This window comes from Gopherus flavomarginatus, chromosome 10 (genome assembly GCF_025201925.1).
Source record: "Gopherus flavomarginatus isolate rGopFla2 chromosome 10, rGopFla2.mat.asm, whole genome shotgun sequence".
Taxonomy (NCBI): Eukaryota; Metazoa; Chordata; order Testudines; family Testudinidae; genus Gopherus; species Gopherus flavomarginatus.
Window position 1 is genome coordinate 9,639,390 of NC_066626.1, and position 26,307 is coordinate 9,665,696.

The 26,307-nt window shown below is 57.2% G+C and overlaps 3 protein-coding genes across 4 annotated transcripts in view; all 3 read right to left on the reverse strand.

Annotated features, from left to right (window-relative positions):
* The window catches only part of FTCD (formimidoyltransferase cyclodeaminase), a 77,276-nt gene extending 71,337 nt beyond the window's left edge, over positions 1-5,939 (reverse strand). For both annotated transcript variants that reach the window (XM_050916538.1, XM_050916537.1), the window contains exon 1: positions 5,831-5,939. In XM_050916538.1, coding sequence (XP_050772495.1) covers positions 5,831-5,884 — 54 coding nt within the window. In that variant the 5' untranslated portion in view covers positions 5,885-5,939. The remainder of the gene's footprint in view (positions 1-5,830) is intronic.
* Positions 1-26,307, reverse strand: part of LOC127030286 (lanosterol synthase-like) — a 223,411-nt gene that overhangs the window by 142,335 nt on the left and 54,769 nt on the right. The window lies entirely within an intron of this gene.
* LSS (lanosterol synthase) overlaps positions 21,807-26,307 on the reverse strand; it is a 37,260-nt gene continuing 32,759 nt past the window's right edge. The window contains exons 20-22 of the mRNA XM_050916501.1: positions 25,619-25,789; positions 24,888-24,966; positions 21,807-22,966 (exon numbers count right to left, since the gene is read on the reverse strand). Of these exons, the coding sequence (XP_050772458.1) occupies positions 22,772-22,966; positions 24,888-24,966; positions 25,619-25,789 (445 nt within the window). The 3' untranslated portion in view covers positions 21,807-22,771. The remainder of the gene's footprint in view (positions 22,967-24,887; positions 24,967-25,618; positions 25,790-26,307) is intronic.

Sequence of the window (26,307 nt, forward strand, 5' to 3'; positions counted from 1 at the left end):
ACAGCTTCACCTCCTGGGTTTCTCCTTGGAGCATTTAGCATCCTCTGCCCCTCCATGTGCTTTCCACAGCGAGTCCATCCCAGCGGGGTCCTGGGGAAGCCACCGGGTTCTGCACCCCCACTTTGCAGTCAGACGTGACTCTTAGCCAGCCAGTAACGCAGAGGTTTATTTGATGACAGGAACAGGATCTAAAACAGAGCTTGTAGATACAGCGAACCGGACCCCTCGGCTGGGTCCATTCTGGGGGGCAGTGAGCCAGACCCCCAGGTCTGCCCTCCACCCTTGACCCCAGCCAGCTCCAGACTAACAACCCCTCCCAGCCCCTCCTCTCTGCTCAGCTCCTTTCCTGGGCCAGGAGGTCACCTGATCCCTTTGTCTCCAACACCTTCAGCTGGCACCTTTGCAGAGGAGGGGCCCAGGCCATCAGTTGCTAGGAGACAGAGTGTCAGGCATTTAGGTGCACTGGCCCTTTGCTCTGCCAGATACTTAAGAATTGCCATGGGGACACTGAGGCACCAATACAGTATTCAGAGAAAACATTAAGAACTTTCCCAGTTCGTCACATCTCTCCCCCCTTCGAGACCGAACTGAGCGAGGTCACTTCAGCCAGTGACCTGGGGAAGTTCGAACCCACCAAGGTTCCCATGGATGCCCCAGCATCTCTCCCATCTCTTGGTGTGAGTTACACCAGGACAGTCCAGTCTTACGCCCTCCCTTAGGTCGGGTGTGCTTGACGGCACTTGCAGGCCGCATGTGGGAAGGTTTATGCAGCCCACACCCTTTGCCACCCCAGTACCCCTGGGCTTCAAGCTGGGATTGGGTCTTTTTCCAGCACTCTGGTCTGTGATTCGGGCTCCCTTGGTTAAGAGCCCCCATCTTGGCCTTTGCCAGCTCTGGGCGTGGGCAGCCGCTTCCCACTTTGTGGCCCAGACACAACACCTCTGCCGTCTCCCCTTGCACCTTGCACTTTCCAGCTTTTACCGTCAGTCCCACCTCCTTGAGGCAGCCAGCCCCCTCTTCACCTGGGACACCTGTTCCTCCCAGGTCTGGCTAAAGATGCACATGTTATCAGTGTCTGCCAGGGCCAAGTTCTCCATCTCCCTCCGCTTGTCTAGAATCTCCCCAGGCCTAGGCATGGGGTGGGCATCGGACACTGTGATGGCTTTAAGCTTCTGATAGCCCCCATAAAACCAGATCTTCCTGTCTCCCTTGGGGATCAGCCCCATAGGTGAGGCCCATGGGCTGTAAAACGGCTGGATCCCATCTAAAACCAGCATGTTCCTGACCTCTCTCTCCAGGATCTGGGTTGCTTTCCCAATGACTCTGAATGGGGAACACCTGATGGGGAGATTGGCTCCCACCTTAGGGAAGAGATCCCCCCGGGGGTCTTCCCCCTTCTCCATCCAATCCTCCCTCTTCAGGTCCAGGGGTCCCCTCACTCTCCTCCCATCCAGCAGCTCGAACGGGAAGAACCCTGTGGATTCTTGGGGCACCACCAGCTGCCTCCCGATTCCCCCCAGTTCTACTTCCCCTTGGGGAGCCCATTCCCAGTACAGGAATCCCTTCTCCTGCAGGACTCTGTCCCTGCAGCCTTCCCCAAGGAGGTTTGCAGTGCTGTGGCCAGCAAGTTCCCTCAGCTTCTCCAAGGAGGGATTCCTCTGCAGCTCGGTCTGGGATTCAGCAGCTGGGGCAGGGAGTGGGACCTGCTCCCTATCGCTGGCTGGGCCTGGGGTCACAGCCCCCCTGAGCCCTGTCCCTGGTAGCTCCCTCCCTGCTGTGTAATTACTTCCCAGCAGCATGTCTGGACCAGGCAAACCTGTTTGGCAGCTGACCTGCCCTGCCCGGGTGTCCCCCCAATCAGCTGGGGTCTCAGCTCCCCCCGTGCTCAGCGCTGCCCTTGCTGTCCCAGTGGGGGCAGGCAGCGAGCTCTCTGCTCTGGTCACAGCATCAGAGCCAGCGTGAGCCTCCTCTCCGGTGTGCAGGGGGGCGGGGAGCATCTCTCCCTCCCACTCAGCCCCAGGGGGCTGGTTATAGGTAGGCAGGTATACTGAGCCCAGCAGCCCCTCCCCCCTGCCAGCCAGGTTATTTGCATTTTCACTGACCATTTTAATCCTAGCCAATTCGTTCCCTGGATTTGAATTTAAACCCTCGGCCGTTGCAGGAGCGGGGCCTGGATCCTGTCCCATGGGGAGACAGTCACCCCCCAACAGGGCCTCCCAGCCGATATCCTGGAGAACCTCAACTACCAGCCAGCCCGACCCCTTCTGGGTCTGTACAGGGATCTGGGCCATAGGCAGGGTGAGGGGCTTCACCCCAGGGAACTTCACCCAGGTTCCACAGTCCCTCAGCATCTGGGGCTGCATCACCACAGTTCTCTCTATCCCAGGGTCTCGCCCCTGCAGGCGTGTTTCCCCACTGACCCCTGGGCAGCCCCCTATGTCTCTCTGCTCCACCATCACCAGTCCACGCTGCTGCTGCTTCTCATGCAGCTTTTCCTCGGGCTCTTGCTTTCTCTCACAGTCCTCTCGCTCTCTCGGGCTCTGCTCCCATCCCATCCGTCTCCAATCTCCTGATGGGGAATCCAATCGTGAAGACCCTCGTCTGATTGGGGACCAGACGCCCGGGGATGCCTGGCTGATGCTCCAGCTGCTCTCAGATCCTCTTGTAGCCCCATCTGGGCCAGGAATCTGCTCCTCAGAGTGGTGCTTCTCCTTCAACTGCACGATTAACTGTGCCTTGGTGAATTTCCCCATGCGTAACCCTCTCTTTGTGCACAGGATCACAATGTCCTTCTCAAGGAGATGGTGATAGGCCATCACTTCATCGTTCCCAAGTGGCTCTGGACTTACAAGCCTGTGTGCTCTTGGCTCCCCCATGGTTTCCAGGAAGAACCCCAGGTGTGCCAGCCCTTCTCGTGATCACCACCTCTTTGCCAGGGTCGAGCTGCAGACTCCTCCGCCGCTGGGACTGCTCCTGCAATCCCCAGGGGAACCCTGCTACTGCAAAATCCTTCTCTCTCCCAGGGTCGAGCGGCAAGCTCCTCCGCCCCTGAGACTGCTCGCTGCAGTCCTCAGGGGGACCCCGTTACTCCAACAGTCCTTCTCGCTGGTCACACACTCCCAGAGGTTAGCCGCCCCCTGTAACCGTCCCACTCTGAGCCTTCAGCACGCCTGGTCCTTATTATCCCTCCTTTGTTTTACTGCTCCCCAGTCACTTACTGCAAGCAGTGCCATTCACGGGGTGCAGTACGTCCCGCCGCTGCCACCAGTTGTCACGGAGTCACCGGGTGATGCTCTGGAACTGCTCCCCACCAAGCCAGTCAGGACTTTGGGGAGCCTCCTCTCCCTTGGAGCAGACTTGTTCAGGGCAAGAAGCTCACACAGCTTCACCTCCTGGGTCTCTCCTTGGAGCATTCAGCATCCTCTGCCCCTCCGTGCGCTTCCCACAGTGAGTCCACCCCAGCGGGGTCCTGGGGAAGCCACCGGGTTCTGCACCCCCACTTTGCAGTCAGACGTGACTCTCAGCCAGCCAGTAACACAGAGGTTTATTCGATGACAGGAACAGGGTCTAAAACAGAGCTTGTAGATACAGCGAACCGGACCCCTCGGCGGGGTCCATTCTGGGGGGCAGTGAGCCAGACCCCCAGGTCTGCCCTCCACCCTTGACCCCAGCCAGCTCCAGACTAACAACCCCTCCCAGCCCCTCCTCTCTGCTCAGCTCCTTTCCTGGGCCAGGAGGTCACCTGATCCCTTTGTCTCCAACACCTTCAGCTGGCACCTTTGCAGAGGAGGGGCCCAGGCCATCAGTTGCTAGGAGACAGAGTGTCAGGCATTTAGGTGCACTGGCCCTTTGCTCTGCCAGATACTTAAGAATTGCCATGGGGACACTGAGGCACAAACACAGTATTCAGAGAAAACATTAAGAACTTTCCCAGTTCGTCACTGAAGGAACTGAAGGGGCGATGGGCCAGCAGGGGTATATATCTGGCACCATAGCGGTGCCACTCCAGGGGGCGCCCAGCCGACCCACTGAGTGTTACTAGGGTAAAAATCTTCCGATGAACGTGCATGCAGTGCGCGCACACCTAATTGGAATCGATATGAGCAAGCACTTGAAGAACAGACGTATTGTCTTCCGCTGACAGTTTTATTTCTGGTTTTGAACTTTATGGTGGGGGCACCTAGCGCACTGGCCTGATGCCCCCTTTATATACATCCAAATACACATCAGAGTTATCTACAGAAGCTATGTGAAAAATGCTAATGCTGCAAAGTCAAACACTCAAAAGTTTGGAAATGCCAGAAACAAAGTTGCCTGTGGACCATTAACAGAGCCCCCTGGTCACACATGGGATTGCACCGCCTTCAGTGACATGATCACATGCTATTTTTCCACCAGACTCCTGCCTCTTTCGGAGCCCAGGGGAGCACTAGGGGGGAGAGACACCCACTCTGCCAGTGGGTTTCACAGATTTTTGCTGGCAGCAGAGGACGGGTGAAACTCAGAGATCCCAGGCTCAGGAGGGTGGGGGGGGAGAGGGACATGTTCTCTAGAGGTCACAGAACCTTCTTCCCCATCCTCTGAAACCTGTCCTTGTCCCAGTCCTGCCTCTTCTCCACACCTGGCTCCTCATCCCAGTCCAATTCTCCTCCCCTTGCCAGTTCCAGTCTCCACTCCACACAGGTTCTCTGGAGCTCCTCATAAGAAAGGCGGTCAGAACTTTTTAACACGGGCAAACCGATGTATTTTTCCCTGACTATTTTCTCAGAAACGACTGAACTGTTTGGGGTGAAATGTAAAGTCAAACTGAAGATCAGGCTGAGGACAACATGGAAAATTTCAGCCCAAATGGTTAAAGTTTGGCAAATTTATAAGCCACTGAATCAGGGTCTTATAATGGGAAGTGCCAGTGCTCCCGGTCCCACCTGTAACTAATGCTGGGAGCTTTGGGGAGGAGGCAGCACAGGGCTGGGACCAGAGGGCAGCAGGAGGGAGTGGGGATTCCAGCTGCTGTTGGGCCTTGCCAGCTCTGACCAGGCAAAGGAAACATCTCATAAAAGATTAAGGTTGGAAGGGACCTCAGAAGGCCACCTAGTCCAACCCCCCTATTCAGGGCAGGACCAAGCCCCAGACAGATTTTTACCCTAGTTCCCTAAATGGTTCCCTCAAGGATTGAACTCACAACCCTGGGTTTAGCAGGCCAATGCTCAAACCACTGAGCTATCCCTCCCCCACAGCAACAATGGAGTATGGGCAGGGCATGGCAAGCACACAAGCCTGCCCCCAGTGGAAAACCAGAGCAAGGCTGCTCCATGCCAAAGCCCCTGGAGCTAGATGGTCTCCTCAGCATCTTCCCATGGCACTGGGAAAACTAGGAGAGGGAGTATGGGATGGCATACTCGCTCAGCCCCAGCTCAAACGATGTGGGACCCAAGCCACAGCCGCGAGTCTCCCCTTTGGGGCATCAGAGGTGATCTGGAACGAATGGCTGTGACATGTGCACCGCAGGGCCTGCTCCACGCCTCTGGACATCAGGGAGTCTCACCCCAGATTCCCGTGGGAGCATTTGAGAGGCGCTAGGGGAGCTGAGGTCATTGGGCCATGCATCCTGGGGGCCACACTGTAAGCTGCTGCTGCTGTTATGTGTCAGAGGAGCTGTCACCTGAGGACAAGCTACAAGCATTAACTCCGGCCCAAATGCCATCGCTTTGGCCCAGAGGCAATCGACACAAAGCAGCACCCAGGGCAGCTGAAAAGCAAACAAGGCCCTTGCACACAGTTTATCTCCACAAAGCGAGTCACACGGCACAGAGAGAACCCAGCCCCTTACCTCTTTGTTATTGCCCTCGGAAAAGTTGGGGACACACTCCACTAGTTTGGACATTGTGCTGGTTCCGTTGCTGCCAGGGGGATGCCTTGGCCTGGCCGCACTGGGTTGTTCAGTTATGTAATGCTGGGTGTTTGCTCTGACCGGTGTGGCTGCAGAAATGGAACTAAAAGAGTAGGAGCCTTATACGGCCTAGCCAGTGACCTTTCCCAATCTCCAGGGTTTCTTATTAACTACCCATAACTGCAGCCAATAGTAGGAGAGTTTCTTAATTAAACAAATAAGAGGAAACTTTTGGCAGGGAGGCACACCTGGCCTCTAGCTACTGGCCTGAATCTACTGTCTGTTATGTTGGTGTCACTCAGGAGTGACACCCCTGCACTCACACGTTTGTACCTGGAACGTTAATGGTTAAGTCTTGCTCTGTTATAACCTGGGCTTTAGTCTCTGTTGTCAGGCTGTTGTCTGATTCATTTTCATTAAGAGCAGCCAATACTTATTTACCCATGTAGCTGCAGTTCTAAAATACTAATAAAATACAAACATATGTTTTTGTTACAATATAAAAAGACACAAATTCTACTCCAGTTCATAGGCTGTCTTCTTCCCCAACCCCCCAGAAGACACGTTCTTTAGTTGCCCACAATTTATTCTGTGCTCATAATCCTAGACAGAGACAAGCAAATCATAGACATAGACATGCAAGGATTTAGTTATGCATAGGAACAAAAAGAATCCTGACAACAGTATTGGTCCTAGGTGACCAGATGTCCCGTTTTTATAGGGACGGTCCCGGTTTTGGGCACTTTTTCTTATATAGGCGCCTATTACTCCCCACAGTTTTTCACAGTTGCTATCTGGTTACCCTAATTGGTCCTTATTATATAGCAAAGGTAGACTTTTTTTTATTTCCATTATGGATGATTAAAGAAGGCAGAAGTGTTTAGTAAACATTTCTGTTCTGTATTTGGGGGGAAAATAGATGATGTAATCTCATTCTATGGTGACAACACTCTTTCCTTTCCACTAGCATTTCAGTGAAATGTCACACAGCAGCTACTAAACTTAGACATTTTTAACACAGGTCCAGAGAATTTGCATCCAAGAGTTTGAGAAGAGCTGACTGAGGAGCTCACTGTTGTTGATTTTCAGTAAGTTTTGGAACACTGAGGAAGTTCTAGAAGACTGGAAAAAAGCCAATGTTGTGCAAATATTTAAAAAGGGTAAAAGAGTTTCCACCTTTATAATTGCTCATAACTGAATCCCCGAGGCCCCACCCCTGACCCACCTCTTCCCAAGACCTTCCCTTGCTCTGTCTCTTCTCCTCAAACGCCTACCTCACCTTTTCCCTCAAGTCCCTGGCCCCTTTTCCATCTCTTCCCCCAAAAAAGGCCCCACCTCCATCACTCGGTCCTTTATCCCCTCCCCCCGTCGCTCATTGGATCGTCTCAAGGAGCTTGCCTACCCAGTAGTCAGAGTATGCAAACATGAGACAGGACTCAAGAGTCAGCTGGGTCAGGATATCACTGGTCAGAGGCAGGGGTCTGGAGATCAGAACCACCAGTCAAATGCCAGGCATCAAGCTGGGTCAGGATGCCAGAAAAATGAATCGGGGGTGGGAGGCAGCATGAATGGGTAGCAGAGAGCACAAGGCACACAGTCCAGAACAGGGTGGAGCTCAGTTGTCGGGCAAATTCCTGTTCCTGCTGCTCTGGGACTCGGCCAGTCGGACCTCAGGGGGCTGGAGTCTCCCAGGTATCTTGGGCCATCCTTGTTGGGGTTAAAAGGACTCTGCCACACAGCAGGACCGTTCCCCGGCTTACATAATTGGCATCACAAACAGGATCCTATCCATAGGGTCCAGCCCACTGGTTTACTGGTTGAGTTCTGGTAGCACTGTCCAGGCCTGGTGGACCAGGAAGGAACTGACCATGCACAGCACATGGTTTGTACATCTAACAGCAGTTAATGGACTGGCAATCCCAGTTGTGGGATGCCTCAAAGCAGACATAGACAACATGGGCCAGACACTGCCAGCAAAATGCAACTTCATCCTGAAAGACAAAGCCTCTGAAGGGAGCCATAGGGGAGAAGGAGTCCCAGGCATTCTAGGGATGAACATCATTAGTGAACTGAAAGAGCTATTGTTGCCAGGAGAAGGAACCAGGAGGATGACCAATCATGGGCACTCTAAGAAGAATGCTGTGCTGATTAGTTCTGGCTCGAGGGGACAGACAGAGCTGTTCCCTGGACCCCACGGGGCAGATTGGAAATGTTGGTCCCTTACTAAAACTCAGTGAGGGTTTTTTGGTTGGCTGGCTTCCAGTGCCAAAAGAAAGGGGAAGGGCTGATGGGAAATGAGGACCCTGAGACTGACAGTCCCCGGGGGCAATGGGGAGAGGCAAATGCTCCAGGTCAGCCTGATTGACAGGGTGGGCAGGCCAATGAGTGATTCATAAAGCCAGGAGTGTCCCATCCTCCGTGTGAGCTGGAATTGCCTGGGTCAGACAGAGTGGGGCCAAGCTAAGGAGAGAGCAGGGCTGGGTCTGAGCTGAGCTGGGGAGCAGAGTTGTGCCAGCCAGAGAACAACCAGAGAAGTAGCCTAGGGAGCAGGTCAGTGCTGGGAGCAGAGACACAGAAGCAGCCCAGAGAGCAGACCTGTGCTAGGAGGAGAGCTGTGTGTGTGCAGCAACCGGAGGCAGAGGGGCCAGAAAAGCAGCCCTGGGAGAGGGGGCGGGGGGCTGGAGGCAGAGCAGCAGCATCAGTGCTGAGGCAGGCTGCGGCTGGAGCTGGAGCTGAGGAAGAGTGGAGCAGGAGCTGGAAAAGTCTGGAGCCAGGAGCGAGGAGCAGCTGGGCAGAGCAAGGGGGACTGCAGTGAGGCGGCCTGGCTCCCAGCTGCACCCGAGAGGGCCGAGCCAGAACAAACACCGAAGTGGGCAGAGCCACCGTCGCCCGTTCCAGCCCCCCGGAAGTCATGGGGCGGGACAGGAAGTATAAAGGCCCGGCCCCACCACTAGTTGGCCGCTGGAGAGGACAGACATTGGTGCCGTAGCCCCCGCCGAGCCGAGCCTGCCCCGTGCTTGCTACCCTGAGGAGCACTGGCCGAGCTTGCCCGTGCTCACTACCCTGAGGAAGACAGGCCGAGCCTGCCCCGTGCTCACTACCCTGAGGAAGATTAACCGAGCCAACCCCGTGCTCACTACCCTGAGGAGCACTGGCCGAGCTTGCCCCATGCTCGCTACCCTGAGGAGGACCGGCCGGGCCTACCCCTCGCCTGGTGCCCCGAGAAGCCACCTGAACGTCCCAGCACCCAGGATCCCAAGGACCAGCCCCGCTTACCCAGCGCTCAGTATCCGGAGGAGCCCATGGTGTGGGACACTGCGGAAGATGCGGGTGATACACAGGTACCAACAGGGGGGCAGATTGGAAGTGGCCTGGGGGTAGCCAACCCTAGTCTGGCTCCAGGAGACCCTGAACCAATGTCAGTGTGTTGCGGTCAGGATCCCCACTGACACAGCAGCAGACTGTCTGCCGCTGTTAGGGCCCCAGGCTGGGACGCAGTGCAGTGGGAGGGTCTGCGTCCCCCCTGCCACCCTTCCAGGGGTGGCAGACTCCCCCTCTTGCTGGCCTGAGAAGGGCCTGAGCCGTGAACTGCTTGTTGCCCCGCCCTGTCCAAGGGCCTGGGCTAATAGACTGTTTGTTTGCTCCACCCCGGCCTGAGGGCCTGAGCTCCTGACTGTTTCCTGCTTCACCAGGCTAAGGCGACAGCTCACCCAACTCGTGTAGCGAGGCAGACTGGCTTCCAGCCGTGCCCGAGAGGGCCAAGCCCCCACACCAGACCCTTACACATGGTGCCTTCTCTAAGGAGTTCCGCCCAGGATGTGGGCGGGGGCTCTCGACACCAGTGAAAAGGGGGCTGGGGGAGAGAGACTTCCCTCCCGAGAGATGGATCTGTCACAACTCTTCGCTCTTGTGACGGAGAACTAGGAGCGACAGCAGGCAGCCCAGTCGTGGCAGCAACAGGAACAGCAGCTCGTTGAGCAGCTAGGAAGCCAACAGCACCAGCTGGTTCAGGACCTGGTCACCCAGCACCAGGATTTCCAGCGGCAATGTATCCAGCAGCTCGTGGCGGCGCTGGCCCGGCCTAGGGAACCCCAGCCGGGAGGCACGGCTGGGGCCCCAAGGCCCACCCCCCCGATCCGGCTGACGAAGATGGGCCCCGGCGACGACCCCGAAGCCTTTCTTGTCACGTTCAAGCGGGCGGCCGTCATTGCGGGGTGGGCCCCGGACCAATGGGCTTCCGTCCTGGCCCCGTATTTGACAGGGACTGCTCAAACCGTCTATCAAGGCCTGTCTGCGGAGGCAGGCCAGGACTACAGCCAGGTAAAGGCCACAATTCTGGACGCCCTGGAGGTGAGTCCAGAGACTTTCCAACAGCGGTTTAGAAACCTGGCCTACCCCCCCGGGGCCCGACTCGGATGGTGGCCCAGGAGCTCCGAGAAACTTGCAAGTGGTGGTTGCAGCCCGAACGCCGAACGTAGGAGGAGCTAATGGAGCAGATGGTACTGGAACAGTTCACCTATGTCCTTCCGCCGCGAGGAAGGGCCTGGGTCCTCTGCCATAAGCCTGCAACACTGGCCACCACTGTCACATTGATGGAGGACTTCCTCGCAGCCAAACCGCCAGTGGGCCTGGCTGGTCGAGCCACTCCACCGGGGCCGGAGCACCCTAGCCCAGAAAGGAAGGGGGTGCCCGCCCGGACTGACTTGCAAGTTTTCTCCCGAGGGACGGAGGGACGGACCTGGACTGCGATGGCACCTGGGCGACCCGCTTGGGCCCCGGCTTTGGCGGCGCGTGGGGGCCACCGGAGCCCTCTGGGAGACACCCTCACGACCCGGCCACCGACGAGACGGGCAGACCTCGGGCCCTGTTTCTCCTGTGGGGAGTATGGCCATCTGCAGCAGGACTGCCCGAGACTGGAGTGCACTTCTGGCCAGTCTGCTCGGGGGAAGCTCATGCCCGCTGTTCACAAGCAGCCAAGATCACCGTGCCCGTGGCTATTGAGGGGTACCTGACGGTGGCCCTCCTCGATTCGGGCTGTGGGCAGACGCTGGTCCACCAACACCTAGGTCCCCCAGCTGACGCCCGCCCGGGGAAAATCCAGTTGCAGTGTATCCATGGGGACATACCACCTTACCCTAGTACCTGGGCACAACTGACCATTGATGGAGTCACCTGACCGCTGGTAGTGGGACTCGCTCTGCGACTGGCATACCCAGTGATCCTTGGGCGGGACTGGCCCGAGTTCCCGGCAGTCTTACGCCGCCACACTGGGGGCAGCCCACGGGTCAGGCCAGCCTTGGAAGGGGAAGCCCCCAGGACCGAGAAAGATGAGGGGGAAGCCCCCGAGACCGAGGAAGATGAGAGGGAAGTCCTCGACCCCACCAACACGGCGGGAGAACCGGAGGACGCTTCCCTGGGGGAGTTGGAGGATCCGTTGGCCCCCAAGGACTTTTGCCGAGATCAAAAGGCTGACCCCACACTTAAGTGGGCGTACAAACAGCTGGCCGCTGTTGAAGGGACCGTCCTCGATCCACATCGGGTGGCACAGTGGCCACACTTTGAGCTGTGGCAGGACCGCCTGTATCGGGTTGAGCGGGACCTCCACACGGGGGAGTCCCAGACCCAACTCCTCGTGCCCCAGTGTCATCAGCGGGCGGTTATGAAGCTGGCCCATGACGTCCCGGCAGCCAGACACCTGGGTCACGAAAAGACTTTATCCCAGATACTGAGGCGTTTCTTCTGGCTGCGGATACACCAGGAGGTAAAGAACTATTACAACTCCTGCCCAGACTGCCAGTTGGCCGCCCCGGCACGAACTCCCAAGGCGCCCCTGGTCCCCATGCCATTAATTGAGACTCCCTTCGAGCACATGGCCATGGACATGGTGGGGCCCCTCCCCAAGAGCACTGTGGGATTTCAGTACATCTTAGTGATGCTGGACTATGCTACCCGGTTCCCTGAGGCAATCCCCCTCCGGAACATCACAGCCCACACCATCGCAGGGGAGCTGGTGAAAGTATTTGCCCGCATCGGCCTGCCCCGGAAGATCCTCACGGACCAGGGGACCAATTTTACCTCGCGGCTGTTACAGCAGGTTTGTGGACTCCTGGGGATCAAGCAACTGCGGACGTTGGTCTATCATCCCCAGACCGATGGGCTGGTCGAAAGGTTCAACCAGACCCTGAAGGACATGCTGCGGAAGTTCCCCCAGGAGGACCTCCGCCGATGGGACCAGCTACTTCCACCCTTGCTCTTGGCGGTACAGGAGGTCCCCCAGTCGTCGACCAAGTTCTCGCCGTTTGAACTGCTGTATGGCTGCCGGCCCTGGGGCCTATTGGATCTGATGAGGGAAACGTGGAAGCAAACCCCATCACCCATCCAGGGCCTCTTTAAATATGTTCTCCAGCTCCAGGAACGTCTTAAACAGGCTGCAGCCCTGGCGCGAGAGAACTTGAAAGCCACTCAAGAAATGCAGGCCCAGACCTACAACCGGGACGCACAGACACGCGACTTTCAACCAGGAGATCGGGTCTTACTCTTCCTTCCCTCCGGCGAATCAAAGATCCTGGCTTGGTGGCAAGGGCCGTATGAGGTGGTTCGAAAGGTGGGCCCGGTTACATATGAGATCCATCAGCCTGACCGGCGAAAGAAGAGACAGCAGTACCACATCAACCTTCTCAAACCCTGACGGGAACGAGAGGGTCTTTTGATCAAACCCTACCCACTGGAACCCGAGCTCGGACCCCAGGTAACTCCTACCAAGGACCCGGGGGGACCCCAGCTTGGGGAGATGCTGACGGAGGAACAACTCAGACAGACCCAGTGTCTCCTTCAAGCATTCCCCGCACTTTTACGGCCCAACTGGGATACACCTCCCTGGTCTATCATTGGATTCAGACTGAGCCTGGGGTGGTGATTCGGAGTGTGACCAGGCCCTTGCCGTATCACAGGAGACGGGTCGTTGATGAGGAGGTACGGGCCATGCTAGACCTGGGGGTGATTGAACCCTCGCAAAGCGAGTGGCGGAGCCCAGTAGTCCTGGTACCAAAGCCCGACGGCTCACAACAGTTTTGCATCGACTTCAGATGCGTTAATGCCATCTCCAAGTTCAATGCATATCCCATGCCCCGAATAGATGAACTGTTGGCCCGATTAGGAGAGGCCGGGTATATCACCATCCTTGACCTAAGCAAGGGGTACTGGCAGATCCCCCTCGAACCAGCCTCTAGGGAGAAGATCGCGTTCGCCACTCCTACGGGCCTATACCAATTTACCCAAATGCCGTTTGGCCTCCACGGGGCCCCAGCCATGTTTCAGCGCCTGATGGACCACCTCCTCCAACCCCATCAGGACTATGCGGCGGCCTATCTGGATGACATGGTCATTTACAGTCGCCAGTGAGAGAACCACCTAGAGCGGGTCGCCGCCATCCTGAGGTCCTTGCGGGTGGCCGGGTTAACGGCCAACCCTAAGAAGTACCGTATCGGCTGACAAGAAACTACCTACCTGGGATACACTATCAGAAATGGACAGGTAAAACCCCTCGTGGGCAAGGTCCAGGCCATCGCAACCTGCCCGCTGCCTGCCACAAAACACCAGGTACGCCAGTTTCTGAGGCTGGCGGGATATTACCAACAGTTCATTCCCCAATTCGCAGCGATTGCTGCCCCCTTGACTGGGCTTCTAACTAAGGACAGCCCGCGGCAGGTGAGATTGACCCAAGAGTGTGAAGAGGCCTTCCAAACACACAAAGCAAGCCTCTGCCATGAACCAGTCTTGTATAGCCCCGATTTCAACCAGACTTTTATCCTGCAGACGGATGCCTCGGAGGTGGGGCTCGGGGCTGTCCTCTCCCAAGAGGTAGACAGGGAAGAGCATCTGGTCCTCTACATCAGCCGGAAGCTGTTGCCCCGAGATAAAAGTTATGCGGTGGTTGAGAAGGAAGCCCTCGCAGCGAAGTGGGCTTGCGATGCCCTGCGGTACTATCTCCCTGGGGTCCCATTCACCTTGGTCACCGACCACGCCGCCCTCCAGTGGTTAGCCCACATGAAGGACTATAATATGTGGCTGCAGCGGTGGTACCTGGCACTGCAGCCCTATGCCTTCACCATTCGCCATAGGGCCAGGAAGGACCACGCAAACGGGGACTTCCTTTCCCGCCTGGGGGGTATGGAAGGGTCTGGCACCGCTGCATGGGAGCCAGCCTTGAAGGGGGGCCCATGTAGCGAGGCGGCCTGGCTCGCAGCTGTGCTCGAGAGGGCCGAGCCAGAATAAACGCCGAAGTGGGCAGAGCCACCGCCGCCTGTTCCCACCCCCCAGAAGTCAAGGGGCGGGACAGGAAGTATAAAGGCCCAGCCCCAGCGCTCAGTTGGCCGCTGGCCACCGGAGAGGACAGACGCTAGTGCTGTAGCCCCCGCCGAGCCGAGCCTGCCCCATGCTTGCTACCCTGAGGACCACTGGCCGAGCCTGCCCCGTGCTCACTACCCTGAGGAAGATTGGCCGAGCCGACCCCGTGCTCACTACTCTGAGGAGGACTGGCCGAGCCTGCCCCGTCCTCGCTACCCTGAGGAGGACCGGCTGGGCTTACGCCTCACCCGGTGCCCCGAGGAGCCGCCTGAATGTCCCAGCGCCCAGGATCCTGAGGACCAGCCCCGCTTACCCAGCGCTCAGTATCCTGAGGAGCCCATGGTGTGGGACACTGCGGAAGACGCGGGTGATACACAGGTACCAACAGGGGGGCAGACTGGAAGTGGCCTGGGGGTAGCCAACCCTAGTCTGGCTCCAGGAGACCCCGAACCAATGTCAGTGTGTTGCGGTCAGGATCCCCACTGACACAGCCGCAGACTGTCTGCTGCTGTTAGGGCCCCAGGCTGGGACGCAGTACAGTGGGAGGGCCTGCGTCCCCCCAGCCACCCTTCCAGGGGTGGCAGACTCCCTCTCTTGCTGGCCTGAGAAGGGCCTGAGCCGTGAACTGCTTGTTGCCCCGCCCTGCCCGAGAGCCTGGGCTAATAGAATGTGTGTTTGCTCAGTCCCTGCCTAAAAGACTGAGCCCTGAACTGCTTGTTGCCCCGCTCTGTCCAAGGGCCTGGGCTAATAGACTGTGTGTTTGCTCAGTCCCTGCCTAAAGGACTGAGCCTTGAACCGCTTGTTGCCCCGCCCTGCCCAAGGGCCTGGGCTAATAGACTGTTTGTTTGCTCCATCCCGGCCTCAGGGCCTGAGCTCCTGACCGTTTCCTGCTTCTCCAGGCTAAGGCGACAGCTCACCCAACTCGTGTAGCAAGGCAGACTGGCTCCCAGCTGCGCCCGAGAGGGCTGAGCCCCAACACTGGACCCTTACAGGGACCCTGGGTAGCGGGGTCCAGTGCTGGGAGACACCCCCAGCCAAGAGGCCTTGCAGGCCAGACATGGAGGGGGATCGTAACCCCAACAGTGGGGGCTGATGCTGGGAAGAAGGGTCCTGCCACCTAGAGCCTGAGGGCATGTGGCCACCACCAGAGCAAATGTCCGACCTGCAGCATCCCTGCAGCACAGCCAGGGCCTGGGACATGTGAGGAACAGACTGTGAACTGCCCTTACATTCCAGAGATGCTAGTTGTGATGTCCCTGTGCCAGAGAACGGGGTGACGGGTTTTCCTTTAACTTTTCCCATGTTTTCCTTATTTTTTAAAAATTGGTTGCTGTTTAATAAATTGTACTTGCTTTGAACTGTATGTAATGATCAGTGGGCTAGGGAAGCACCCAGTGCAGAGAGAGCACCCTGGAGTGGGGACACCCTGGCCCCTGCCCTAAGTGACAACAACAAGGTTGGGGGTCGAGCCCTCCAGGAATCCTGAGTCCAGCCTTGTAAGTGTCACGAGGATTCTGCCCCCCAGGAGAGTGGAAGGGGAGCCCTCGAGGACAGGCAAGTCTCTGGGTAAAGGAATTGGGAGCGAGGACTCAGATCCTTTTGCTAGCCCATGTTACCAGGGTAATGTATAAGCCAGGAAAGATCCCCACAATAATGGGACCATTCCCCCGCTTACACTAGCAATGATTGTGGGGCAAGTCTCTGGCCTGTGCTGTACAGGAGGTCCGACTAGATCTGAGGTGCACAAACTACGGCTCGCAGGCCAGATCCAGCCTGCGAGCTCCTGCTGTGGAGTGGGATCTGGGACTTGCCCTGCTCCAGCGCTCAAGCCAGGGCACTGGGCCGCGGGCGCACCACACAGCTCAGCCCCGCTGCGGCCAGAGGGCAGGGTCGGGAGCCACACCACGTGGCTCCCGGAAGCCATAGAATGGCCCTGTTCCGGCTCCCATGTGCTCCAATGGCCCCCTCCGGCGCTCCATAGGAGCCGGAGAAGGGACATGCCAGTGCTTCTGGAAGCCGCTTGAGGTAAGCACTGCTTGGATCCTGCCACCATGGGCCTCTCCCCACGCCTCAACCCCCTGCCCCAGCCCTGATCCCCGTCCCGCTCTCCAACCCCTCAATCCCAGACCCAGCACCCTCCTGCACCCCAAACCTCTCATCCTCTGCCCCACCCCAGAGTCTGCACCCCCAACCAGAGCCCTGATCCCCCCCGTACCCCAACCTCAATTCTGTGAGCATTCATGGCCCGCCATACAATTTCTATTCCCCAATGTGGCCCTCAGGCCAAAAAGTTTGCCCACCCCTGGACTGGATGGTCACAATGGTCCCTTCTGGCCATGGAATTGATGACTGAACCTATGAATCTCAGCACCCTCTCTCCAGGCCCCAGTAAAACAGCACTGGTGTCTCTCCCCAAAAGCTGAGGGCTCTTCCCAAGGAAACAAAATACTGGACCCTGTTAATGCTGACTCCTCTGCAGAAGATAAAACACATATCTGTAAATGGCCCAGAATTCCCCTCCTGCCCCACTTATCTATGGGGTAAGCCTTATTTAGACCAATGGGATTGCTCACATGAGTAAAGACTCCTCGTGTAAGACAGGGATCAGGGCTGACTGCACTAGTTGTCCTAGAGCAAACACACTAATCGTTAAATGTTACCTAATCCCAGCTAAATCTTTAACAGGCCTCAGGCCAGAGGCGGATTTACCATGAAACAAAAAGTGTGGTGGTACGGGCCCCCAGTGACAGTAGGGATGTCCTCCCGAAATGCAGGACAAATCTCATCTGACAATCTGCCCCCGAGTCCCTGCCAGCACTGCCTCCCTCCCTCCCCGCCGTGCCACTCCCGGAATTGGCCAGCATGTCCCTGCAGTCCTTGGAGGGCGGGGGGGAGGGGCCTGCGCATTGTCCCCACCTCAAGCACTGACTCCATAGCTCTCATTGGCCCGCACCCCACACAGGGTCACAGGAAGAGAGAGGGACACACACACACTCACGGTCACACAGAGCGAGAGGGACACACACACAAAGCGTCACGGAGCGAGAGGAACACACACACAGGGTCACAGGGAGAGAGAGGAACACAAACACCCAAAGCGTCACAGGGAGCAAGAGGGACATACACACACAAAGCGTCACAGAGAGCAAGAGGGACACACACACGCAGGGTCACAGGGAGCGAGAGGGGCACACACACACACACAGGGTCACAGAGAGAGATGAACACACACACACAGGGTCACAGGGAGAGAGCAGGACACAAACACCCAAAGCGTCACAGGGAGCGAGAGGGACACACACACACATGCAAGATCACAGGGAGAGAGAGGCATACACACACACATGCAGGGTCACAGGGAGAGAGAGGCATACACACACACAAGCAGGGTCACAGGGAGCGAGAGGGACACACACAGGGTCACGGAACGAAAGGGACACACACACACACACACACATGCAGAGTCACAGGGAGCGAGAGGGACACACACACAGGGTCACAGGGAGCGAGAGGGACACACACAAACAAAGCATCACAGGGAGCGAGAGGGACACACACATGCAGGGTCACAGGGAGCGAGAGGGACACACACACATATGCAGGGTCACAGGGAGCGAGAGGGACACACACATAGGGTCATGGAGCGAAAGGGACACACACACACAAGCAGGGTCACAGGGAGCGAGAGGGACACACACACAAGCAGGGTCACAGGGAGCGAGAGGGACACACACACACAAAGCATCACAGGGAGCGAGAGGGACACACACACAGGGTCACAGGGAGCGAGAGGGACACACACATGCAGGGAACATCTGCACCTCTTCCAGCAGGTGATGCTGCGCCACATCAGAGCCATTCTGGCTGGAGCCGGCCAGGGGGATCCAGGCAGTCCTGTCGCCAGGGCTGATTGAAACCGCCTCAGCCATCGCAGTGGTAACAGAGCCATGCCGGGGGAACCAAGGCCACGTCTCCCTGCGGTTTGGCCAGTTTTGCTCATGGAGGCTTTGGCAGGGCCACAACCTGCTGATTAGACCCAAGTCCCGCTGGGGGGTGACATGGGGTCAGATTGTCAGCCCCTCCCCACTTCTCCATGGGGGACATTGGGCAGGGGCCCTATTCCCAGGGCTGGGGGTGCATTTAGGGTTTGGCTGCACCCAGGGCATTGCCAGGGCTGTTACCTGAGTGAGAAACGGAGCAGCAGGCTCTGTCCCTGCCTCCTGGCCCTGGGGACCAGCAGCAGAGATACAGCCGGCCCTGGCCAGTGACCGCGGAGCCTGGGCTGCTGCCCTCCTAGAGCGACCTGTTACCTCAAGGGGAATAAAGCAACACTTCAAAGGAAAACGTTAGAAATGGTAGGAGAGAAATAGGAAAGGAAAAAGCCCCTTTTCTCAGAAGATACAAACTCGACTCCCTCCTGTACCTATCACCAGTGGATTTAGCCTCTCTCCTTGTGTGCTGTAAATAAAATAAAGAGGAGACAAGGTGGTTTGGCACAAACAGAGATAACTGTAGTCAGGGTAAAGGTACAGAAAACTGGGAGAATAGGGGAAAGTGCAAACTCAATTAATACAAGGAAACAGTGACTGGCTTTGGGAGCTTAACGCTCAGGCCCATAAACCCTCCCTTGGAAACTGGAAAACACTAAATGATGCCCCAGCACAGAAGCCTTTTCCCACTGGTCAGGTGCAGTGGATCCCACGTGCCGGCACGACGCCCAGGACCTTCCACTCTCTGGCTGATTTAGAGCCCCTGAGGAGGAGCACTGGGGAGTCCAGACGACGGTTGGGTTTCGTCGCTGGCTGGGAGGCCCTCTGGGATGGTGGACACCAGGAATGCAGGATGGCTGGAATGGGGGTGACAGGCCTCCTGTTCCTCAGTCTCACGGTGGGACCGAGGGGGTTCTTCACTCTCCAGCTCGGGAGCACTGTGAAGACCCGACTGTGTACGGGCTGTCCTGGGGTGCACAGCCCCGTGCAGGCGCTGAACACGTCCTTATATCACTTTTGTGGTGGGAAAAGTTCTGAGGCGATGGAATGCTGAGGGCTGGTTTTGGCAGGAAAAACCGGTTTTGACTGGTTTGAGCCTGTGTCCTGATGGTAAACAAGTCCCCTCTCAGATGGAGTCCAGGGGTCAATAGTTCATATGCTCCATATTGGATCTTATTTTAAAGCCAGTGATTTACTTCATAAACACCTTATTAAACAACTAATTGAACATATTAAACAGTTTATACTTCTTACACCTAACAGACCCCAGAGCTAAATGCACGTCGGGCGTAGCTCGCCCTGTGCAGCCTCCCCTGACTCTTCAGGCTGGGGTTTGCTTCTGAATTCTCCACCCAGCTGCCCTCGGCTGTGAACCCTCCTCCTCCTCCTGCACGGGGGAGACAGAGCAGCCGGCTGCTCAAGCTGTTACACCCCAGCTGGGCCAGAGGCACCAATCTCGTGGCAGTCTGGGAGCCCCTCTGGGAGATGAGCCTGGGGAGTGCTAGGGCCAGCTCCCACCTCATGAACTCACTCCTTAGCTCTGGAGTCTAAGCTCTGCACGGTGGGGACTGCTGCTTCCCTTGTGTCCGTACGGCTCCTAGCACGGCGCGGTCCCCTGGCTGGACCCAGGCCACCAGAAAGAGGGCTCCTGAGCGGGGGCCACAGTGCTGTACTCACTGAACCATCTTGCTCAGACACCAGGGCAGCCTAGGGTGCGTTGACCAGATGTCCCAATTTTATAGGGACAGTCCCGATTTTTGGCTGTTTTTCTTATATAGGCTCCTATTACCCCCAACCCCCGTCCCGATTTTTCACATTTGCTGTCTGGTAACCCGAGCCTAGGGGCACGTGACACATCTGGAAACAGACTATAAATAAGGGATCAGCTTTTCTCACAAGCCTCATGATTTGGGGGGGCCAATCTCATGGGGGCTTTCGGGGGCAGGGGGACAACTCATGATTTTAGATGGTTCAGGGTTGGCAGCCTTTCAGAGGATGGTGGCGTGGTCAGTGCCCAAACGCTGTTCAGCTAGCAGAGTGGGGAAGGGAAATCCCTGTCTCCCCTCCCCACAGAGCACATTCCCCACAGTCAGAGACTCATTGGACTGGAGGGACTTCGAGAGGCTAGTCCAGTCCCCCGCACTCAGGGCAGGACTATATTATCCAGACCATCCCTGACAGGTGTTTGTCCAACCTGCTCTTAAACATCTCCAATTATGGAGATTCCACAACCTCCCTGGGCAATTAATTCCAGTCCTTTACCACCCTGGCGGTTAGGAAGTACTCAAGGGATATCGAGCAACGGGACGAGATCGTTCATGCTGCCCGACACCGCTGAGGGTGGGAGCACAGGCCCATGCTCAGAGCAAAGGACTGGCTCACAGCACGATCCCACACCTCGTACCAGGTACTACATCGGACAGGGGCTCTCCCACGGCCAGAGGTGACCAGCACAGGCAGTCAGCACAGCCACGCAATTAGTGTGTTCATCAGGCAGCTGAACGTGATTTCACACACCTCTGCTGCCCCAAGGTGAAAAGTATGCCAACTACCTGTGCTCAGCCCCTGGCAGCATCCATGGGTCTCAAGGACAGAGCGAGCAGGCTGCCTCCCGGCACGACGCACGGGTTAGCCACCACCCCACTCCCTTGGGGGATCAGTTAGGTGGGAGACAGCCTGACCTACAGAACCTGCAGCGTGGCCTAGTGGACAACAGAAAGTGCACTGGCCAAGGACTCTGGCAACCTGGGTTCTGGTCCCAGCTGGCCCATAGAATGAGCTAGGGCAAGTCATGTGGCCTCAGTTTCCCCAGCTGTACAGCACAGATAGTAACACTGCCCTCCTGTGTAAAGCACTTTTGAGAATGACTGAAGAACACAGTAGTATAGTATTTGGCCACAGGTGGGAGAGAGGGGATTTGCAGAGTATCAATGTGAACAAGGTACCTGCCTTTTCCCTGGGGGACACGCTCCACCCCTGTGCCTGATAGCAGCTCAGAGGGCACGTGGCAGGCGCAGCGCGTATGCACAAGGCTGTGCCAGGCTAGTTATACAGAGCTCCAGCAGACAGCGCTGCAGCACATCCAGAAGAGGCAGCTCCCAGCAACACGTGATGTTGCCACAGGCAGCATGGCAGAAATCTAGAGCACCCCAGGGAGGGAGAAGGAAGCCCCCTTTGCTGAGTATTGCAGCTGATACGTCGGAGCTGGGGAGGGGCAACTCCCAAGGGGACAGCAACACTATGAGCTGGGGGAGCTGGGACAGTGGGATACCAGAGCTGGGACACTACAGCCGTGTGAGCAGTGGGAAGGGCAGGCACCCTGGATACATACCTATGGTCTCAGCACGATTGTACTCAGAGCACCCAGCCCCTCCCACTGCTTACACTGTGTCAGATATGCTCTGCCTGCAGCACAGGGGTTTCTACACTGTGGGCCTGCACATATGCCCTAGTTACTCCGCTGCCTGCACCCTGAGATGGCTGAAAATTGAAGATGAGGTCAGGTTGAGTCTTGCTAACATATGTTCCCAGATGGAAAAAAAGTGCAAGGAGAAGCAGGCACACCTGTGCCATTAGGAAGATTCCTGGACTGGACATTATTTTATATTTTTATTTACAATATTTGACCTAATTAGTAGAGTGCTGGGCTAGGTCTTTACTTACACACCATAAACATTCAGATTTTACACTAAAAAAAATAGAAAACACAATATCATGTGCTAAGTTGGCCAACTATTTTGTTTTAAAAATAAAAAAAAACAGTCTTATTATTCAACAGTTGTGTTACCATTGTTGTGCTGCTTATTGTTCAGTTGTATACCGACTTGTGTTTTCCTTTTGCTGTCCACATTTTTTAAAGCGTAGCTTTACTAAAATGGTTTGGTTTCAAAGACCTGGAGGCATTTCTCTGAGTGACTGCTGCTAGGGATTTCTATCATTACAACTGTTTAGCTCACCAGGAAAAGCAACCAAGTACATGGATTCTAGGGTTATGGTGTAGATGGATGTAGTAATTAAAATTAATCAGTCTCCTCAAGAAGTGTCACTAGTGGGCTGCAGCGCCCATGGCAGCCGCACAGGTGGGCCTCAGGGAAGCAGGTTTGGGAACCCCTGGGTTATCGCCATAACTCGATCTCAGCGAGCGTTGGCGTGTGTACTACAGCTTGAAGTGCAGACACCTGCTCAAGGTCATACGGTTAGGCCCCACTCCCCAGCAGCCTATCCTATCCAGCATTCACCTGCAGACACACAGCCTTTTACACAATGGATCCGGGAAGAGGGGTCCATTCAAGCCAAGCCCCAGATGTACAGCATGTTTGACTGTAAGCCAGACAGAGCCCACACTATCGCTGCCCCCTCCATGCCCACACATAGGCCCGGAGCTAGAATCAATGTGCAGAGTCCTCATGGACCACGACACAGCACCAGGGCCTGCTGGCATCCCGTAAAGAGCCTTGTAGCCAAGCAAATCCAGCTAGGATGTCACTGAGGCTGCAGGCCTGCCATGGGGCGTGGGCAGGGCCTAGGCTCAGGCAGAGGGGGACCCTCACAGAACCCTATCCCGCTTCCTTCCAGCCAGGATCTCCTCTTTGCTGTGCAAGGACCTGGGCTGCAGCTTGCCAGCAAGGGTGCTGCCGGGGTGCAGGCGTGCAAAGCGCCCAAGGGCCCAGATGGGGAAGATGTTGCGGTAGGAGGTGTAGCTGATTGCACAGGACTTGTTGAACACTCCAGAGATGTTCTCCTGCGAGGGGAGAGAGACAGAAAGAGGCAGGATTGGCAGGGTGATCGTGAGCAAGGGGTGCTCCTGCAGGTGGTCCCACAAGCCCTTTGCACTCTCAGGTCTGTTGCGGGTACTGTGCCAAGCACACGTTATGACTGATACACCCATGTTTCCCACATGCCCCGGCACATGGATACACTCCCTGCTCACTCCCCCTGAGGCATGACACCGCACACACACAGGGCCATTTGTTGTGAGTTCAATCCTTAAGGGGACCATTTAGGGAACTGAGGTAAAAATGTGTCTGGAAACTGACCCTGCTTTGAGCAGAGGGTTGGACTAGATGACTTCCTGAGGTCCCTTCCAACCCTAATATTCTATGGTTCTATGGCCAGGCTCTCCACCCCGCTCCAGTGGCCCGAAGGAGCCAGGCACTGGGCAACAGTGCCCAGGTGGGGATTGCCCTTCCAGGCACAGAGCCAGCATTAAGAGGCTCTCGCAGCCTCCAGCACGTGGCGTGGTCGTGGCATGGATGGAATGCGCTGCTGGATGGGATTGTGACTAGCCCCACGTAGTAAAACAGTCCTTGGGCTGCTCTCACGTGTGCTGCGGCCAAGGCCAGCAGGCAGCCAGCCTCAGAATCAGGCAGTCAGACCTCTCCACCTCCCAGGGCTCCCCTGCAGCCACCAGCCCATCCAATCCCATCCCCTTAACATGCCATGCCTGCATCTCCCCATACACCTCCAGCCGCTGAACAACGGCAGTCAGCAGATGAGCCCTGTCCTGTTCCCAGTTGCAGCTGGATCCAGGGCTCCCTGGGAAGGGTCAGGTGAGGTCACATAAAGCCACACAGCCCGAGCCAAGGGAGAATACCCCAGAAATATATAGAAGAAGCCTCGTCCTGCCCACAGTCCTTGCACCCAGGGTGCCCCATGGGATGGTGAGCTGCTGGGACGCAAAACAGATCCGTCTCCAGTGATTTGACAGGCTACCTCCATGTGCACAAAGCAGCAAACCCCGCAATGGCCCCAGCTCCACATGACGCAGAGAGCGAGGGCTGGCAGGGGAAGGCAGGGCACACAGGGTTGGCTTGAGGTGCTCTTTGGTTTGCCAGCATGAACAGCAGGGAGATGACAGGCAGCTGGCAAAGCGGAGCCCAAGGGCAGCGTGGTGGAGGGGGGGGTCAGCCAGAGACCCTGCCTCATCTGGGACGCTCCCACTGCCGAGGGCACCTGCTCCTGGAACATTTCACTGCTCTGCAGCCTGGGGCTGCTTTGGGCTCTGCATGGCGCCTGGATCCCCATGTAACCAAGACAGCAAAAGCCCCCTCACCTCATGGCCTCGGCCCGAAACCTGCACTGATCAGAAGCAGGCCCCTCCCAGAGTGTATCCCCCCCACCCAATCTCTTTGTGAGATCTACAGCTCCTTACTGCAGCCAGGCATGGAACGACAGGCCCTGAACAGCTCCGGCTGGTTCAACATGCTGCACAGGTCACCCCAGTACCCGCTCTCTGCTCCGGCTCCCCTCTCACAGCGTCCAGGACAAGGGCTCCAGCTGCTGGTCAAACTTTCTCCATCAGGGAGATCGTCCCTTCTCCTGCGACTACGACTTCTCATGACAACTGCATTCCACCAGCTCACCCAGACAGGGAAGCTTTTCAATACAGGAGGCAGAGCTCTCCCTGGAGCTGGACACCGACTGTGGAACTCACTGCCACACGACAGAAGAGACCACAGGCCAGAACGAAATGCAAAGCTCAGCTCTTCCACAGAGACATCCTCAGCCAGCGATTCCCCCTCACAAACAACCCCCAGCAAAACCCTTTGAGCCATCGGCCTGCTTCTCCCGCAGCTGGGGGGACGAGAGAACGAGTGGCTGGCTGAAATGCCTGCAGTGACAGGGACTGGACACATTAGAGAGAGCAGTAAGGAGCTGCATACCTGAGGCCAGTCACCATTGGGCAGCTGCTTGTCAATCAAAACCTTGATCCCCTTTTCCAGCACCCCAACGTCCGGGTATCTGCAAAGAGAAGGGGCAGAGGTCAGTGGTGTGACTCCGAATAGCATTCCAACCCCACCCCCACCCCCTGCCATGCGCAGCCGGAGCTCTCCTCTCTCCCTCCCCGGCACCGCAGCAGGGACAGGAAGGCTCTTCTCCTCCCTCCACTAGCATCCAGCACTCACACTATGGTCATCCCCCACCTCTGTGTCGTTCCCAGGCCGGCAGCGTGGCACTGAACGCCCCAGACAGCCAAGCAGGTGAGGAAGCACTAGGCAGTAAAGCCAGGCCTGCGACAGCAGCCACCTCCTGCAGTGCCCACTACAGCCGTGCCAAGGCTGGGGGGCAGCTCTGGGCTGTGCTGCTGCCTTACAGAGCCCGGACGCTCGCTGGGGGAGAGCCGGTGGTGTGACGACGGGCACCTAGTGCCAGCCCATGGACTGGAGCGGTCACTGGCTAACCCCTCTCGGCACAGGTGCCTCCCAATCGCTGGGGCGTGTGCTCTGGTATAGCCTAGCGAGGACATCGCAGAGCACAGCAGGGGTAGGCACGGCATGAATGAAGGCTTCCACACCAGCGCCCCGGTGCCCGAGGTCCTTGGCAGGGATGTGCTCTGTGAATACAGGTGAAGAGGACGATGTTCTGTGGTGAGAAGCGGCGTCGGTGCTCCTACCTGACAGCCATGAGCCCCAGCAGGGCCCAGCAGGTGTTGTGGATCTGGGAGGTGGAGCTCTGCACGTATCTGCGCTGCTCACAGGACTCAAAGTCCTCTCCCCAGCCACCATCCTCCATCTGCTTGGAGACCAGGAACTGGCAGGCCTGGGCCACCTCTCTGCATGCGGCTCTGAAGGGACAAGGCAGAGCAGTGGGAGTCACTGGGGGCAAAGGGACTAAGCCAGGACGGCCTCATGGGGATTTGGGGGAAGGGGCTGGTGGACCAGGTGGGGGCAGCAGACAGTGTGAAGCTGGGGCAGGGAGGCTCTAGCAGGAACTGGGGGCTCCGAGATGAGACTTGGCCTTGGGGGTGGGAGCAGCAGCCTAGGGCCAGGCGAGCTTCCTCTGGTCAGTGCACAACCTGGCTCTGAACACCAGAGCCCCCAGCTGTGTGCAGCCAGCAAAGCTGGAGCGAGGGGACCACGGGCTGGGGACAGGGCCCCAAGGGGCTGTGACTCTCAGTGAGCGGGGGACCAGAGGGTACAGCACAGGACAGAGGAGCCCGACCTAATGCCCGGCAGGGAAGGCTGCTCTGGGTTTGAACAAGCTCCTCCCCCAGCAGAGTGATGCAGCACCTCCCGTGCTTGAGGGATGGCACCAGGCACTCCAGGCCATGCCCTGCAGGCCGTGGGCAGCCAGGGAGCCACA